Genomic DNA, 15,973 nt, shown 5'->3' with positions numbered 1-15,973 from the left:
TTGCATCCATAACAAAAGCGGCCCACACGACCATGCCGGCTCGAACAGCAACAGCAGCCGCAGGAGCAAACGGGGCTGCACAGCAGGCCAACGGCCATGCTGGCAAATCAAAACTCTCCCGCAGCGCGCTCAAGCGCCAGAAGGCGAAACAGAAGGCAAAGGCTGGAGCCGACTCTGCAAGCGTCACGGCCTCGGAGAGCGAAGCAGAGAGCGATGCCGAGGTGAGTTTCTCAAAGCCCATGGTGTAGAGGACGCATTTGCTGACATTTCAGTCCGTCGTGTCGACGATGACGGTCGAGTCGTTCCTCCACGTCGCGACGCCGGATCCCTCAGACGCCAACTTTTCCCAGTTTGCGAATGTGTTCAAGCACTTCAACGAGGTCGGCGAGGATGGCTTGATCAAGGTCGACGACGGCCCCGCCAAGGGCCAGGTCTACTACTCGGACGACGACGAGGACGACGAGGAGACGATCGAGGCGCGGAAACAACGGGCGCTCGCCGAGGAGGGCTTGACGCGTCGCGAGCGGAGGAGGGCTGCCAAGTTGACAGTCTCGGAGCTCAAGCAGCTTGTGGACCGACCAGAGGTTGTTGAGTGGTTCGACTGTGATGCGCGTGATCCCCGCTTGCTCGTGACCCTCAAATCGTATCGCAAGTGAGTGGATGTGGTGTTCCTGAAGACTCCTTGCTGACGATGTACAGCTCCGTCCCGGTCCCTGCCCACTGGAACGCGAAGCGCGACTACCTTGCTGGAAAGCGTGGTATGGAGAAGCCCCCGTACCTTCTGCCTCGTAAGTGATAGCTGCTCTGTCGCGTCGCAAAAGTCTAACACCCGCAGCGTGGATCGCGGACACTGGTATTGGAGAGCAGCGCGACGCTGTCAAGTCGAAGGAGGCACACCAGAGCTTGGCACAGAAGACTCGCGAGCGTATCCAGCCCAAGATGGGAAAGATCGATATCGACTACCAGAAGCTCCACGACGCCTTCTTCAAGTTCCAGGAGAAGCCACGGATGAGCAAGTTTGGCGAGGCGTACTACGAGGGCAAGGAGCTGGAGACGGACCTGAGGACAAAGAAGCCTGGAGAGCTTTCAGAGGAGCTGATTGAGGCCCTGTCCATCCCTCCTCTCGCCCCTCCACCATGGCTTATCGCCATGCAGCGATTCGGCCCGCCGCCCAGCTACCCGAATCTGCGCATTCGCGGATTGAACGCGCCCATCCCGGCCGGCGCTCAGTGGGGCTTCCACCCAGGCGGTTGGGGCAAGCCGCCCATGGACGAGTTCAACCGACCACTGTACGGCGACGTCTTTGGTGTTGTTCAGGGTGCCGAGATTGCCAACCAGAACCACATCGACCGCACCCGCTGGGGAGAGATCGAGATCATGGAGGCAGAGGAGTCGGAAGAGGAGGAAGAGGAGGAAGAGGAGGAAGAAGAGGAAGAGGAGGACGAGGAGCCCGTGCGCCAGCGCGACGTTCCTGCTGACGGACTGGAGACGCCCTCGGGACTGGCCACGCCAAGCGGCTACAACTCGGTCACCTCGACAGTACCCGGTGGGCTGGAGACGCCCGACTTTATCGAGCTGCGCAAGCGCACGCAGCGCGAGGACACGGACGACAGGCCCTCGGGCCCGCGCGAGCTCTACACCGTTATCCCGGAGCGCGAGACTGCGGTCAGGGGATTCATGGGTTCGTCTACGGGATACGACCTGTCTGGTGCGGGGCCCGTGCTTGGCGCCGACGACCGCGGCACCAAGCGCAAGGCGGGCGACGTCGAGATCTCGCTCGATGGCGACGAGGACCTCTCGCAGGCCGAGCTCAAGGCTCGGTACAAGGCTGCGAGCGCCGAGCAGAACCGGGTCCATGTGCCCGGTGCACATGTTGACCGGTCTGGCTTTGACGACGTCATTTCGAGCGAGAGCAAGAAGCGAACCAAGAAGGACGACCGCAAGGGCAAGGAGAAGGCGGAGAAGTTCAAGTTTTAGTGTGGGAGTCGAGGTGGTGGTGATGGTAGTGGCGGCGCGTGGCGTGCTATCTTGCGAGTGAAGCGAGGGATATAGCAGCAGCAATGGCATGGTACACTGTATCACTGAGCGAGTGGGTGCAGGTTGGGGGTGATGGGGAATGGGGCCCTCTTGTGATACGGGGCGCTGAGCAGGCACGATGAATGAACGTGCCCTCTGCTCGTGCATTCGACGTGGGAGTGAGGCTAATGTGCGAGACGGGCACATCGTACTCGCGCGCACCTCGTCGCTCGTCATCTCTGTTCGAGCCTCATACCTCGTCGCCCGTTGCTGCTCCTTGCCCCAAAGTGACTATTCGTCGCTGCAATGTCCATCAATAGCCATATGCTAACTTTTCAATGACGTAACTCGACTTGCCACACTCAATGCTGGGTTCCAGACCCTGCGCCACTCATGTCTCCCCTTTGCCCGCTGTGTGTCGCCCATTAGTCGCGGGATCAAATCCATTTAGTATTTTTCGGGAGTGCACCGCCCGCCCCAGCCCGCTGTGTAATGAAAACCCTGATAAAGTCCACCCAAGGCCCTGAAGTGAGTTGCCTGGGCCGGCCGCAACAGTCAGTCTGGCTGGAACAACAGCAGGCAACAGGCCACAACGAGCGACGACGACGTCGCCGCCCAAAGGCCACCCTCGACTCCTCCTCTTCGACAACCTTTCAAACCCGCATGGCAGCCTCGTAACACCCATCACATCACACTCATCATGCCCGGCGCCCCGCCAAGCTGGTTCCCGCAAGGCCACGGCCGCGGCCGCATCCGCCTTGCCGACAACGACGACAACGAGCCAAAGGACGAGGCGACCGAGCTCGTAGACGTCGACCACCAGCCGCGAGTCCGACGGCCGTCAGCGACCATCGTGTCCATGATGTCCGACGACGACGCCGGGCCCGCTGCTGCGCCCCGCCCGTCGAGGTATCATCTCCCCCACTCGCAGCCGCGCGCCGCGCTGGGCCAACACCCCGCCGAAGCGGGCGAGGTCTACTCCATGCACCCGACCGCTGCGATGCCGCCGCGCCGCTCGGCGCGCTTCCAGCGTGCGCTGCAGCTCGAGCGGACGTCGTCGCGCGCCTCGAGCGTCAGCCTCGCCGAGGAGGGCGAGGCCGCGCCCTTGCTAGAGGATAACCCCCCGCCGAGGTGGTACCATGGCCCGCTGTTCGTGGCCACCGTCAAGCTCAGCATCCTGTTCGCCGTGTTCAGTATCCTCGTCCTCGGCACCTTCTGGTTCGGCATGCCCAAAGTCGAAGAGTACGTGTATCCGATGGGGTCTCGTGACTGACAGACGCAGAGAGGACCGCCCGGCTCTCAAGCTCCCCCGCAGCTTTGCAGACATCCAGGCGCTCAACAAGCTGTTCCAAAAGTACAAGGAGAAGAACCCGACACGGCTTCTCTTGTGTGGCGTGGTGTCCTATCTTTAGTGAGTTAACTTGGCCCTTGCTACTCTAACTCTCAGTGTCCAAGCATTCTCCCTCCCGGGATCCATGTACATCTCGATCCTGTTCGGCGCTGCCTACGGTATCTGGTACGGTCTTATCCTCTCGTGCCTCTGCGAGGCGACCGGCTCAATCCTGTGCTACACGCTTTCCGCGATCCTCGGCCCCCCGCTGCTCGAGATCCCCTTCTACCGCAAGAAGCTTGATGTGTGGCGCAAGAAGATTATGGGCGACGAGGCGGCCGGTACAAAGGTCGGCAAGGACAGCATCTTTGCTTTCCTTGTTGTGCTCCGTATCATGCCCCTCCCGCCGCACTGGATGGCAAACTTTGTCGCGCCACACCTCGGTATCGGCATTGTGCTCTTCTGGTGCGCCGTCTTTGTCGGCATCGCCCCATTGTCCGTCATCCACGTCATGGTCGGCTCGTCCCTGGACCAAATGACGAGCGCCGATGACTTCCAGATCATCTCGGTGCGCAATGTGCTCGGACTTGTGGCGGTCGCCATCGCAGTCATGATCCCGATTGGCCTGAAGCGTGTCTTCAAGACCGACCTGTCCGACCTCGGGCCCGACGAGCAGGTAGTGGTAGAGGAGACGACGCTGGAGGCTGTCCAGCCCGTACCTGTCGAGTTTGATGCCAGCGGCCGCCCGACCGGCTACCAAGCAGTTGACTCGGGCATCGTGCTCGCCGGTCCGTCGGAAGGCGACCCCAACTTGATCAACATGGACAGCAACCAGCCGGGCAAGGGCAAGGCTCGGTCAACGGCGCGTCTGGTCGACATTGAGGGCTACGAAGCAGACTACGACCTGCCGACATCCGCCCCTGCTTCCCCGCCACCTTTCGACCCCTCGCGACCACGCCCCCTCTCTGCCAAGGGGTATGGCACGATCGCGCAAACCATGGAAGAGGAGGACGAGGTCGACGCCGGCCGCACAAAGTGGTGGCACTTTGGCAGCTCGCGTTTGAAGATCTAGCCATCTAGCCTACTGTATTATCTGCCACTGTAGACAAGAGACTGTATGCTACACTAATGCTGCGATAACGACACACTGCAGGCGCTGCATCTTCTCACATAGTACAACACTTTCCTAGAGCTTGCTGCCGACGACGAGCTTCTTGGTCGACTCGGGGTCGAGCACCGACTCGGGGTACGGCAGGCTAGTGCCGCGGATGTGCATCTCTCCGCCGTCGACGACGAGGACGGAGCCGGAGACGTACGACGCGGCGGGGGAGAAGAGGTAGACGGCGGCGTTGCCAATGTCGATCGTCTCGCCGAAACGCGCGAGCGGCACGATGCGGGGGATGATGTCCGTCTCCGAGCCCTTGGGGACGAGGCGGAGCGTGCCCTCGGTGTTGGCGATGGGGCTGGGAGCGAGCGCGTCAGCGCGAGCAAGCGTGCGGGTGTGGCCGAGCCAGGCCTTAGTCAGCGCCACTTACCCCGGAGCAACAACGTTCGAACGGACACCACGAGGACCCTCCTCGACCGCAATGACCTGGCTGAGGGCGTCGACGGCCGCCTTGGCGGCGCCCACGTGCGCCTGGTACGGCACGCCGCGGTAGTGCAGCGTCGCCGAGATGTGGAGGTACGCGCCCTGCGTCTTGCGGACGTGCGGGAGTGTCGCCTTGACCGTGTTGTATGTGCCGAGCTGGGGGAGCGTGTCAGCGCGCGGCCAAGTGGTGCGTGCCAAGGGCGGCGCGTGGGGGCAAGCTGCCGTACTGCCCTCGCGCCGCTCGCTCCTCTCGCGGCTACTCACAGTGTCAATCTCGATGACGGTGCGGAACGCGTTCTCGCTGAGCGCCGAGATGGGCGCGAGGAAGTTACCCGCGGCGCCTGGGGCGGATGTCAGCGTCGCCCATCGCTCCATCGCCGCGCGACTCACCACAGACAACAAAGTCGATACGGCCAAACGCCTCGATGGCCTTGTCGACCGCCGCGCGGATCTGGTCGACCTTGCGCACGTCGGCCGAGGCGGCAATACAGCGCTTGCCTGTCGACTTCTGGAGCGCGGCGGCGCTCTCGGCCAGGCCCTTGGCGTCGCGGCCGACAATGACCGCGTCGGCGCCGTGGCGCATCAGCGTCTCGACGACCGTGTACCCGATGCCCGAGCGGCCTGCGCGCGGTGTTAGCTGGGACGAGAAAGCGAAGGCTGGAGTGGAGGGCGTGCGATGGGGCTGGCGCGATGGCGCCGGCATCGCGCCATCGTACTCACCACCGGTGATGAAGACCACCTGGCCGTTGAAAATGTTGTCCTTGAAGACCGAGGTCGAGGGGTGGGCCTTGTTGACGGGCATGATGGGCTTCTGCTGCTTGCTGTTCTTGCTGGATGCGTGGCAAAGAAAAAAGTGTGGTGGGCCCCAAGTTGTGGGAGACCGCAGACACCTTTTGTAACCACCGGCAATGGGCTGGGGCCAGACAGACTTAACCCTCGGTTACGGCGCCACATGACATCCGGACGGGGCTTGTGGCCCAGCTGCCCAGCCCAGCCCTCCCTCCACTGCCGCTCAGTCAGTGACCGGCCCCGCTGACAACATCAGACCCTGGGTAAACACGCATCAGCCCCACAATATTGCCTCGGTCTCTACCTGACACCTCGGTGGGACATGCATGGGACTGTCTATCTACCCCCGACGCGGTCTCGTGATCACCGTCCGTGCCGCAAAGCACGTATCAGCTCGCTACGTGGATGCGGGGCCGCAGAGCTTGGCGTTGCAAGTTCCTGAGCGCGATTATGTGATAGCGGCACTTGCTCATCACTGACGGCTCGGCCTCGGGGGAGATTGAGATTGCCCCTCATCAGCTCGGATCGCAGCCGAGAGTACGGCGGCTCGCTAGCCACCGACAGCGCGGTCGACGCGCGATCAGGACTCGCCGTACGGCCGCGGCCTTCGGACAGCGATTGAGAGTTATTCGCACGAGCTGGGATTGCTGTCGGTGACCGCCCGACAGGTGGCACACGAGTGGACGGCCGGCCGGCGTAGCGGGGCAAGTCTCCAACAAAGGGCAGGGTTTCGTACGTATCAACGTCGGTCAGCCGCCGCCGTGTCCGGGGCCTGCAGAAAATGTTAGATGATTCCTTCATGTTACGTGGAGCTGTCTGATGTTACTCACGATGGTCGCTTGGCCATCTTGGCCCGAAGTGCGTCCTGCCACACAGAGAATGCGTCCGCTGGGAATTGTCAGCTTGGTGACGTTCAGACATTGGACACGACCACTCACCGAGTAATCTCTTGTCATGCTCCATTGTCGCCTGTTTCAGTCCCCGTGACCTGTCTAACGCCTTCTGCCACCGTGTCCAAGCCACATTGCGAAGATGCTTGTTGTCAAACTGAATAGCCGGTAGTAACTGGGACCGTGCGGTCCACCGGTCGAAGACGTCAAAGAGCAGCGCGTCTTCGTGGCGGAGCGATACCTCTGCCTCCATCGGCCCCAGCTGGCGCTCTCGCTTCGCAGTGTACCACTTGGCAAATGTCGACGCCAGAAGTCTATCGCTGTTGTCCTTTTCAAAGAACTCGAGGCGCATCCGTCGGTCGCGTGAACCTCGTGCCTTGTGCAGCCAGGTAGTGAATGTTCGCCTCGTGCGGTCCGCAGTTTGAATGTCGATAAAGCTTTGGAGCAGGCCCTTGCGGTCGTCATTGCGTCGCTTGGCGCGGCGCCAGCGACCGAACGCTTCTGTCATTAAGGATGCCGCTCGTCGGTCGGCAACATCCAGCTCCCGCATCTTGATGACCACCACCCGCTCCGTCCAGTGGGACAGCGTGCGTGACGCGAGGCGCTGAGTCGATCAGCGACGCCCTACAACCAACCACTCACAGTGTCCCGGCTCTGTTGGAATTCCTCCACGCGGGCAGTATCCTGGACGCTCTGTACTGTCGCACCTCGCCAGACTACACGTCAATGATCGTCGACACGGCTTCTACCCACAGTTGAAAGCCTCCCGTAGCAAGCCTAGACGACACTGCTCGATGAAGGCATCTTGCCGCCGCTTAGATAGCGCCTTCTGCCACACCTTGAATGCCTTTCGGCCTGCGAAGAACGCCAGTGCCTTGTCTGCAGTCGCAGCCTGGTCAAGGATATCGTCATGAGCGACTCTCCACTTGCGCAGGTGCGTGTGCTTTGTACGAAAGGCAAAGACAAGATCGGCCTTGAGAATAGCATTCCGCCGGGCGCCTAACGCATCGCGCCAGCGGCTGAGTGTGCTGTGTAGCGTCTTGAGGTTCGAGGCGGCAGCGAACGCTGCGGCAGGTACTGAGCAAGTCAGCGCTTTGTTGGACAAGCGACCTGCCTTGCAGCTTGTCCACGTGGGCCAGTTTGGACTGCCATTTAGAGAGCGTCGTCCGCAGAACCCGCGTGTCACGGACGCGCTGGAGCAATCGACCACGCTCGAGTCGGACCCAGAGGTCAAACGACTGTCGCAACAATGCCATCTCCTTGTCTGTCTGCGTCTTGATAGCAACGCGCAGCTGGACCTGGTGTTTATGGCTGGCAGCTTTGAGTCGCTTCATGCCTATGCCGAGGAGCCGTTGCTCGTTGAACACTGTTGCTCGACTATGCCTCGTTCTGAGCAGGTCAGTGAGAAACCGGACATTGGACCTACGCAGCTATCCTCCACTCGGACCAAGCTCGCTGAACCAACCGCTCGTCCCGGCGCCGTATCACCAAGCGCTCAGATGCTAGCTGATCAGTCTTCTTTCGCCATGTGCTGAAGCACCGAGTTTGGTCCTCATTCGCCTGGCGCTGGTCCCACCCAGCGAGAGCCCTCGCCAGATAGCGGGACTGACTGGCGCGGCGGCGCCAATTATCAAAGGTCTGCCTGAGAGTGTTGCGCTGGAGGTGTCGGTCTGCTTGGTGCTCCCGAGTGCGGTCGTGCCACGCGTCAAAAGCCTTGGTGACAAGCTGGGTGTTGGACCTCGCCGTGAAAGCCACCTCGCGGCCCTTCAGGTCTTGCTCCCACCTCTCAGTTCGCCGTTTGATGGCGAGTGTCCTCCAGGCTCTCCAGGCACTACGCGCGAGATTGTTGTCCAGGTGGGCCTCGAAGCGGCGCTCGAGTTGCTCCAGCCGACGGTCGGCGAGGCGCCTCCGCCAGCGGTCAACGACTTGCACTCCCAAATGGCGCGCATACTGCGCGTCGGCGACGCCTTGCAACGCCACTTGCCGTCCACTGACCGCTTGCCATTTCGTGAAGTACTGTTTGAGCAGCAAGTCGTTGCGAACAGTGTCAATTTGCTTGACGGTCCGCGTGATCCAGTCCGACGCCTCGAACCACACGCTCCATGTTCGACCCAGTAACCCGAGCCGGAGGAAGGTCTCGGCCCGCATCTCCATCAGCCGCAGAGTGGCGGGGTCGACGTCCCTCAGTCGCGGCGCCGCTTGCCGTTTGATCGGAGACACATCAAAATCGGTGGTAGAGCTGTGTCGTTCATCCGCCGACGACACACCCCGCGTCGGCGAAGACTGCCCTCGGTCTCGAAGCTGGCTGGGGAGGAACTTGCGCGCGCTCGTCGGGGTGGATGTGCGGACCGAGGTAGGGAAGCCGAGAGTGTCTTCCTCGGTAAACGAGCTCGAGGGACTGTAACCGACGATGGTGCGCGGCTTGACAACTCTCTTCTTCGGCGGCGGTGTCCTCTGGGCAGCGAGCTCTGCCCCGCTGGTGTGCACATCCGTGTCGTCGCCTACCTCGTCGAGGTCGGAGCCGGCGCCGGCGAGGAAGGGCACGCGCGACCTCATAGGATGTGGCTTGGGCTGTGCGGCCGTCTTGAACCTCGGCGCCTGTGCGGCTGGCAACGTCGGCTGGCCCAGCTCAGCATGGGTCGTGCGCCAAACGTCCCATTTCTCCCCCCATGTCGGCGCTCGGGTCACCCCAAGGCGCAGCAGGAACTGGTAGTATGCAGTATCGGAGGCTAGCGAGAGGCCACTGGGGAGGGTTAGCTGCTGGAACGTTGTTTCGAGTTGTTTCATCACACACTTGAGTTCGAGTACCCGGCAGTACACTTGGTGGACCTCGGCAAAGGAAGTCGCGTCGCGAGCCAGACTTATGATGTCGTCCACGATTGCAAAGTCTATGCTTTCGGATATCGTTGTTGAGAAGGTGGATGAGGCCGAGGCCCCCAAGCCTCCTGGGGCATGGCCAGCAAGCATGGGTGCCCTTGCAGGGATGCTGAAAGTAGGTGGCTGTTGAATGTGGGTGTCGTTGTGATGACGGAGAGCGACAACAATAACAATCGCGCAGGAGGAAGACTGCGGCGCGTGGTTTTGGACGGCGGCGCGTGTCTGGCGCGTTTCTATGGTGAGCCTTGAAACTCTAATGTCTATTACATCTCGGCATTACCGCCGGTTAAGCCCCATTGCCACTTTCCTAATCCATCACCGTCCCCTGTGAATTCAACACGCAACCCTTTCAACACTGACACGTCTCTTTCATTACCGTCAGATCCACTTCACACCACCATATCTCGTCCTCGTACTCTCCTTTCCAAGCCTTCAACTCGTTCTTTGTGCAATCTACCTCGCAGCCGTACAGGCAATCCTCATCATGGCGGAAGCCAACTTTTCGGCAGCTCTGTCGACATGGAAAGGTCAGCTCCAAAGCCCCCCACCTCATCTGGCCAACCCGGCTATATCCCCAAATGCCCACGACACAGCCACTGACACTCGCTCCAGAGATCAACCTCTCAGAGCTGCAAAAGTCGCTCGACAAGACGGCTCTCGAAGTCGTGGACAACCAGAAGGAGAACATGGTTGGCCGCAAGAAGCTCGCGGAGCAGACTCGAGGTGTGTGCCGACGCGGCTGTGACGTCGCCGCTGCGCTCTCACGGGCTAAGCTGACGGCGGGCAGAGTTCAAGAAGCTGCCCGACAGCAATGACAAGTTCAACGCCATCAAGGTCCTGCTCAAGGCCTACCAGGGCGAGATTGACAGCCTCACTCGCCGCTCCAAGACATCCGAAACGTCATTCCTGAATGTGTACAAGCTGCTCGCAGATGCACCGGACCCGTACCCGCTCCTCGACGCTGCGGTCGACCAGACTGTCAAGGTGGCGGAGGCGCGTATGCTGGAGGCAGAACTCCAACGCTTGCGTGAAGAGAATGCCGAGCTCAAGAAGCAGGCAGCCGAGGGCTCGACTGCCGACGACAAGCGGAAGAAGGCTGAGGCGCGCGCCGACCAGCTGGAGCAGAAGGTGTGTGATGTTTGGAGGAGTGTGAGCTAACACCGCAGATGGACGACCTCATCCAGGAGCGCGTTACCCAGAAGGAGAATGAGCTCAACGCAGAGTACGATGAGCGGATGCGCAACTACGAGGAGAGGGAGAAGGACCTCCAGCGCCAGGCTCAGACTCTCAAGGACCAGCTCCGTGATCTGTCAACCTCGAATGAGAGCACGCAGGCCAAGCTGATGGACGCGAGCCAGCGCCAGGGTGTGTTTTTACTGTGGTGATCTGGCGCACGACTGACATCATTTCAGAGCAGGACGTTGCCGCCAAGCTCGCAGAGCTCGACCTCGTTGTTGCGGACTTGAACCGTGCGAACGAGCGAGTCGCCACTGTTGAGCGCCGCAATGAGCTCCTCCGTTCCGAGATCGAGACAGTTCGTAGCGGCTCCCAGCAGGCTGAGAAGTGAGTTGGCTTGATCGCCGGGCGGCAGCTGATACTCCAGGGTCAAGGCGCAGGAGAACCATATCGCGGAGCTCGAGGCCGAGGCATCGCGCCTCCTCCGCGCCCTTGACCAGTCAAAGGAGGCCAAGGCCGAGGTCGAGCGTGGTGAGAAGAGGCGTCTTGACGATGCTGCCCGCGAGTCCGCCCAGCAAGCTACCGAGATTGAGAACCTTCGCACCAAGGTCAAGCAGTACTCCGACTACGACGAGATCAAGCGCGAGCTTGAGATCATGAAGTTTGTCGAGTTTTCTGGCGCCGACTTGGACAATGACGATGAGGACCTCAAGATGCCCAACCCCAACGCCGAGGTCGCCAACAAGCAGCTGGGCCGCTCGCTCGAGAACCTCCTCGTGTCGAAGAACCGCCGATTGCTTGAGGACCTCACCAAGCTCCGCGTGGCGCACGAGGAGCTTTCAAGCCACAACTCCAAGTCGGATGAGAGTGTTCAGAGCCTCCAGCTAGAGCTTTCTCGAATCCGCTCCCTCAACGAAAGACTGGAGAACGACCTCGCGAGCTTGAACAAGGGCGACGGCGACAAGACGGAGCGTGGCGGTGCCGGTCTGGCCGGATTGGATATTGGTGGCAAGGGCGACCGTGTCGGCTCCCCAGCACCTGGCGGAGACCCGTCCATCCTCCCCATTGTCACCTCTCAGCGTGACCGATTCCGCCAGCGCAACGCCGAGTTGGAAGAGGAGTTGAGACGCCAGTTTGAGACGATCTCGGACCTTCGTACCGAGATCAAGGCACTCCAGGCCGACAACCTCAAGCTGTATGAGAAGGTTCGATACATGCAGAGCTACCGCGACGGCTCTGGGGCTGCAAGCGGCTCTGGCCTTCCTGGAACGGCCACTCCAGGATCGTCGGCCGGCATCCTCAACGGCGTCATGCGTTCGCGAGAGGACGAGATTGGCAAGTACAAGGACAAGTACGACGAGCATCTCAATCCGTTCGAGGCGTTCAAGGGCAGGGTGAGTAGTGTTCAGTGTTTTGTTGCTAACAGTAACAGGAGGCGCAGCGTGCGATTCACGCCCTCAATCCTTTGGAGCGTGCTACATTCTCGTTGACACGAGCTATCATCGGCAACAAAAGATCCCGGAGCTTGTTCATCTTCTACGCGATTGCATTGGTAAGTGGGGTGTCTGTGCTCTGTGGGGCGTGACTGACACTTGTGCAGCATGTGCTAGTCGTGTTTGTGCTTTTCAACACAATGTCGGCGAGCGACACTGCCGGACAACCTATTGGGAGCCCACCGCTGCATCCTATCAAGACTTGATAGTGTGCTCGGGGAATGTGTATCCATGTATGCATCATCAGTATTTATGCGGCCAGTGACAGAGGGGGGCGGGGCGAGCGAAGGATGCAGTTGGGGGCGAGCGCGTGCAGCGGCGGCGCGGCAAGTGTGTGGCATCGTGTGTCGAGCGACGATCGTCGCGAGGTTTGGCGCCCTTCAATGTTTGTCTGTTGCGCACCTTCTCTCGACACACATAAAGTCGCAACTCGTACTCTTTCACCCGTCTTACACTCTCTCCATTCTCTCTCTCCTCCTCTCTCTCTCCACCACCACCAGTACACCAATGCCCGTCCGCGCTGCCGCCGCCGCCCCTGCGCCGGCGCCGGCGCCCGCCGATCCCCTCTTCAGCCGTGTCGACATTCTCCACCCCGCCGTGGCCGTACGTCAACACCCGAGAGCACGCTGACACCACCAGACTGCGCTCCGCCCAGTCCTCTCGCGCGCCTTCAAGGGCCACGACCGCGACTGCACGGAGCTCGCCATCTATCTCGGCACCGAGGGCGTCATGCCCGCCATCGTGACGAGTGAGTGTGGTGTGTCTTCCTCGGCGCTGCTGACGGCAGACGGGTGCAAGGAGAGCGCGCGCGCCGGCGTGCCGTGCATTGTGCCCACGCTCTCCGCCGACTGGGACGAGCAGCTGTGCTTTCCCCTTACTCGGTGAGTTGGGAGTTAGTCGCCACCGGTCGCGGCCAGCCAGCTCACCCAACCCACCCAGCTGCGTCCACTGCGTGCTCAACGACCACGCCTGCGACCTCCTCGCCACCGGCCTCCACATGCTCATTCCCTGCCCGTGCGAATGGCTCATCCCCACCGGCGACCGCCACCACGTCGAGCAGCGTAACCGCATGGTGTACTCGCGTCACGAGCAGATGGCGCTCCCGTTCAAGAAGCGTCGCGAGGCGGACGAGTACCTCGAGGTTATGCGTTTCACCAACGAGCTCGACTTGTGGTTCCTCGATGTGCGTGTGCGGCGGGGAAGCAGAGCAGCCGGTGGCCGTCGCTGACACTTGCACAGCGCGTCCGTACCGCGCACACTCTCGACAGAGGCGAAATCCAGCAGGTGCTCGACACCGAGGGCGAGTTTATCGGCCCCAACTGGGTCATCCCGCCCACGCACCAGTGGCATGTGTGCCCTTGCTTCCCGGCCGCCTGCGACATCTCCAACCACCCGGTCCTCGGCCCGCTCGCGGTGTACGACGCCGACTCGGAGAGCTGTGACGCCGAGACCGACGACGGCGAGAGCCATGACGGCGAGACGGAGGTCTCGGGCCACTCGCACCACCACAGCGACTGTTCGCACGGCCACTTTGCGTCGTCCGAAATGAAGGAGGCCAGCGGCCGTGTCACGCCGGTGACGGGCAACGGCCACGGGCATGTCCTTGGCGATGACCACGTCCACGCTCACGGCCATGTCCACGGCGATGGCTGCCTCCATACCGGTTCGGCAGACCGCAAGGCTTCCCCCCCTTCGATTGCGTCGACCACCTCGCTCGTCGACGTCGCCGAGGTCAGCGTCGCGCTCACCCACGTGATTACAGAGGCCAAGGCCGTTCTTGTCATCCCTGTTGAGGAGGGGCAGTGCTGTGGTCAGTGGTAAGGAGTGTTTGGCAGCATGAGATGTGTTGTTTGATAGCCCTGCGTCGTAGCCGGTAGCCATGGCATGAAACAAGTCACTTGTACCATGCCGCCCGCCGCCCAGATGCCTAACATGCTGCTTGCCCCTCGCTTCGCTACTTCTTCGACTCCTCGTGCAGCAGCACGTACTCGCGCGTCGACGTGCCAAACTTGAGCACTGGAGTCAGCGGTGCCCGAGTCGTCCCACCCACCGTCCTTGTTCCGCAGCTCGTAGTAGCGCGTCTTGGGGATCTCGGCGTCGTTGACATATGTGCCGTTCGTCGACTCGAGGTCGAGGACGTACGGCCTGGCATCTGTCAGCACGCGTCTCACGTCGGACCCACTTGATCTCCGTCTTCTCGTCGCCAAACTCGTTGCGCTCGGTCGTTTGCCGGAACTGGATGACGGCGTGCTGCTTTGAGCAAGACGGGTGCGCGATGGGGATGTCGGTCACGACGGCGTCCCGGCCTAACAGGTAGCACGACTGGCGGTAGATGTGGATGAGGTCTGCAGAGGAGCACGAGGAGTCGCGTCAGCGACTACTTGTGCGGCTGGCAAGGCATTCACGTCGCCAACGCCTCCTGTCGGCGCGCCGCGCCCGTACTCACCGACCTGCTCGTCCCCCTTGAACACGTACAGCCGCCAGTTCTGCACGGGCTTGCGCGCCTCGGGCGGCTCGTGGTACTTGAGCGCGACGCCCTTGACTGTGTTGCTCTCTTTTGCCAGCAGGCCAGAGTTGCCAAAGTTTGGCTTTGGGGGGGACTTTGGCGGGGCCTGCGACGTGAGCGAAGCGAACGGCGCGGCTACAACGCAGCCAGCAGCACAACTCACCTCCGCGTCCTCATCGTACCGCTTCCGATCCGACTCGCGCTCACGCTCGCGCTCGCGCGCGCCGTACCCCTCGTCCCGTGGACGACCGCCGCCGTATCCGTTCCCCCTTTCGCCCCCTCGGTCGCCGCGATCCCGGTCGCCGCGCACGTCGGGCTTGCGATCGTAGTCGCGCTCGCGCTCGCGATCCCGCCGTTGTGGTGACCTCGAGCGGTCGCGCGTGCGCTGGTGCGGTGGGCTGTCGCGCGGCATTGTTGTGGATGATGGAGGAGTGAGTGGTCGGTTGCGAGATTGGGTTCTTTGCGGCGACTCTTGATCTCACGTGAGTGGTCGCCGGAAATGGCAACCGATCGGCGGCGGTTTGTTGTTGCGAATGAACTTGGCTCGACGTCGCACCTCCCTCACGCATCAACGTCCATCTCTCGTTCCCTCGCAACCCCAAGACACACTGTACCTCCACGGCCGCTCGCTCGTTCCGCTCGCTCACCGATGCCGCCCCGCACCTCGGCGCAAGACCAGATCGCCTCGCTCCGGAGCGAGCTCGAGCTGTCGACCTTCCTCAACAAGGGAGTCCTCCAGTCCAACGCAGAGCACAAGCTGCGCATCGCCGAGCTCGAGGCGGAGAACGCGACGCTGCGCACCGCCGAGTCCAAGCTCGCCGCCACGGAGGACGCGCTCGAGGCGGCGGAGCAGCGCGTCGCGGGCTTGGAGGAGGCCAAGCGCCGGCTCGGGGAACGGCGCGAGGCGGCGCTCGCGCGCGAGGTCGACCTCCGCCGCGCGGCCGAGGAGGAGCGCGACGTGTGGAAGGCGCGCTTTGTCGCCCTTGCGTCTGCGGCCGACCGCGCGCGCCTGCTCCTCGACGTCGCTGTTGCCGGAGGCGAGGCGGGGCCATCGACGCCCATGTCGGCTCCTCCTCCACCAGTGAGTTGGCCCGCTGGGAACTGGGAATCTCTGACACCAGAAGGCATTGCACGCGCAATCGCTGCCCCCGAAGACTAAGCGCACCTCGTCCCCTCTTCTGCCGAGACGCAAGCGCAGGATAGACGTGCTCTCCGACGACGAGGACGACACGCCTCCCGCTACCGCCGCCCGGCCTGCTGCAGCTCCAGCGACAGTGCCGCGGCTGGCACCGGTCCCAGCACGCAGCG

The 15,973-nt window shown here is 62.0% G+C and overlaps 8 protein-coding genes across 8 annotated transcripts; 5 read left to right on the top strand and 3 right to left on the bottom strand.

Annotated features, from left to right (window-relative positions):
* Nucleotides 1–5: 5 nt before the first annotated feature.
* sap145 (Pre-mRNA-splicing factor) lies at nt 6–2,069 on the top strand. The gene is made up of 4 exons (XM_062772058.1): nt 6–221; nt 273–652; nt 700–788; nt 836–2,069. Exons 1-4 carry the CDS (start codon nt 33–35, stop codon nt 1,975–1,977), a joined length of 1,800 nt encoding a protein of 599 aa, XP_062628042.1. The 5' UTR covers nt 6–32; the 3' UTR covers nt 1,978–2,069.
* A 566-nt stretch (nt 2,070–2,635) lies between these two features.
* stas (Transmembrane protein 41) lies at nt 2,636–4,486 on the top strand. Its single transcript, XM_062772057.1, has 3 exons — nt 2,636–3,258; nt 3,299–3,427; nt 3,464–4,486. Exons 1-3 carry the CDS (start codon nt 2,717–2,719, stop codon nt 4,416–4,418), a joined length of 1,626 nt encoding a protein of 541 aa, XP_062628041.1. The 5' UTR covers nt 2,636–2,716; the 3' UTR covers nt 4,419–4,486.
* Nucleotides 4,487–4,489: 3 nt separating this feature from the next.
* Nucleotides 4,490–5,818, bottom strand: SPS19 (Peroxisomal 2,4-dienoyl-CoA reductase SPS19). Its single transcript, XM_062772056.1, has 5 exons — nt 5,655–5,818; nt 5,325–5,555; nt 5,199–5,275; nt 4,882–5,090; nt 4,490–4,809 (listed from the first exon to the last, which is right to left on the bottom strand). Exons 1-5 carry the CDS (start codon nt 5,734–5,736, stop codon nt 4,533–4,535), a joined length of 876 nt encoding a protein of 291 aa, XP_062628040.1. The 5' UTR covers nt 5,737–5,818; the 3' UTR covers nt 4,490–4,532.
* A 530-nt stretch (nt 5,819–6,348) lies between these two features.
* LOC62_04G005510 (uncharacterized protein) lies at nt 6,349–9,642 on the bottom strand (the record flags this gene model as incomplete). The annotated part of the gene is made up of 8 exons (XM_062772055.1): nt 9,408–9,642; nt 8,040–9,356; nt 7,800–8,002; nt 7,367–7,678; nt 7,256–7,311; nt 6,662–7,217; nt 6,554–6,611; nt 6,349–6,361 (listed from the first exon to the last, which is right to left on the bottom strand). The coding sequence occupies exons 1-8, from the start codon at nt 9,578–9,580 to the stop codon at nt 6,349–6,351; spliced, it is 2,688 nt and encodes an 895-aa protein (XP_062628039.1). The 5' UTR covers nt 9,581–9,642.
* Nucleotides 9,643–9,780: 138 nt separating this feature from the next.
* Nucleotides 9,781–12,417, top strand: CUTL1 (Protein CASP). Its single transcript, XM_062772054.1, has 8 exons — nt 9,781–10,017; nt 10,103–10,213; nt 10,278–10,618; nt 10,657–10,855; nt 10,903–11,053; nt 11,094–12,060; nt 12,099–12,218; nt 12,267–12,417. Exons 1-8 carry the CDS (start codon nt 9,975–9,977, stop codon nt 12,363–12,365), a joined length of 2,031 nt encoding a protein of 676 aa, XP_062628038.1. The 5' UTR covers nt 9,781–9,974; the 3' UTR covers nt 12,366–12,417.
* A 249-nt stretch (nt 12,418–12,666) lies between these two features.
* On the top strand, nt 12,667–13,980 carry LOC62_04G005508 (uncharacterized protein; the record flags this gene model as incomplete). Its single annotated transcript, XM_062772053.1, has 5 exons — nt 12,667–12,762; nt 12,799–12,907; nt 12,947–13,040; nt 13,099–13,342; nt 13,399–13,980. 5 exons carry the CDS (start codon nt 12,667–12,669, stop codon nt 13,978–13,980), a joined length of 1,125 nt encoding a protein of 374 aa, XP_062628037.1.
* Nucleotides 13,981–14,063: 83 nt separating this feature from the next.
* On the bottom strand, nt 14,064–15,095 carry SNIP1 (Smad nuclear-interacting protein 1). Its single transcript, XM_062772052.1, has 5 exons — nt 14,829–15,095; nt 14,606–14,771; nt 14,342–14,504; nt 14,210–14,304; nt 14,064–14,175 (listed from the first exon to the last, which is right to left on the bottom strand). The coding sequence occupies exons 1-5, from the start codon at nt 15,075–15,077 to the stop codon at nt 14,114–14,116; spliced, it is 735 nt and encodes a 244-aa protein (XP_062628036.1). The 5' UTR covers nt 15,078–15,095; the 3' UTR covers nt 14,064–14,113.
* Nucleotides 15,096–15,314: 219 nt separating this feature from the next.
* Nucleotides 15,315–15,824, top strand: LOC62_04G005506 (uncharacterized protein; the record flags this gene model as incomplete). The annotated part of the gene is made up of 1 exon (XM_062772051.1): nt 15,315–15,824. One exon carries the CDS (start codon nt 15,315–15,317, stop codon nt 15,822–15,824), a length of 510 nt encoding a protein of 169 aa, XP_062628035.1.
* Nucleotides 15,825–15,973: the final 149 nt, after the last annotated feature.

This window comes from Vanrija pseudolonga, chromosome 4 (genome assembly GCF_020906515.1).
Source record: "Vanrija pseudolonga chromosome 4, complete sequence".
NCBI lineage: Eukaryota > Fungi > Basidiomycota > Tremellomycetes > Trichosporonales > Trichosporonaceae > Vanrija > Vanrija pseudolonga.
This window is presented reverse-complemented; position numbering and strand designations above follow the sequence as displayed.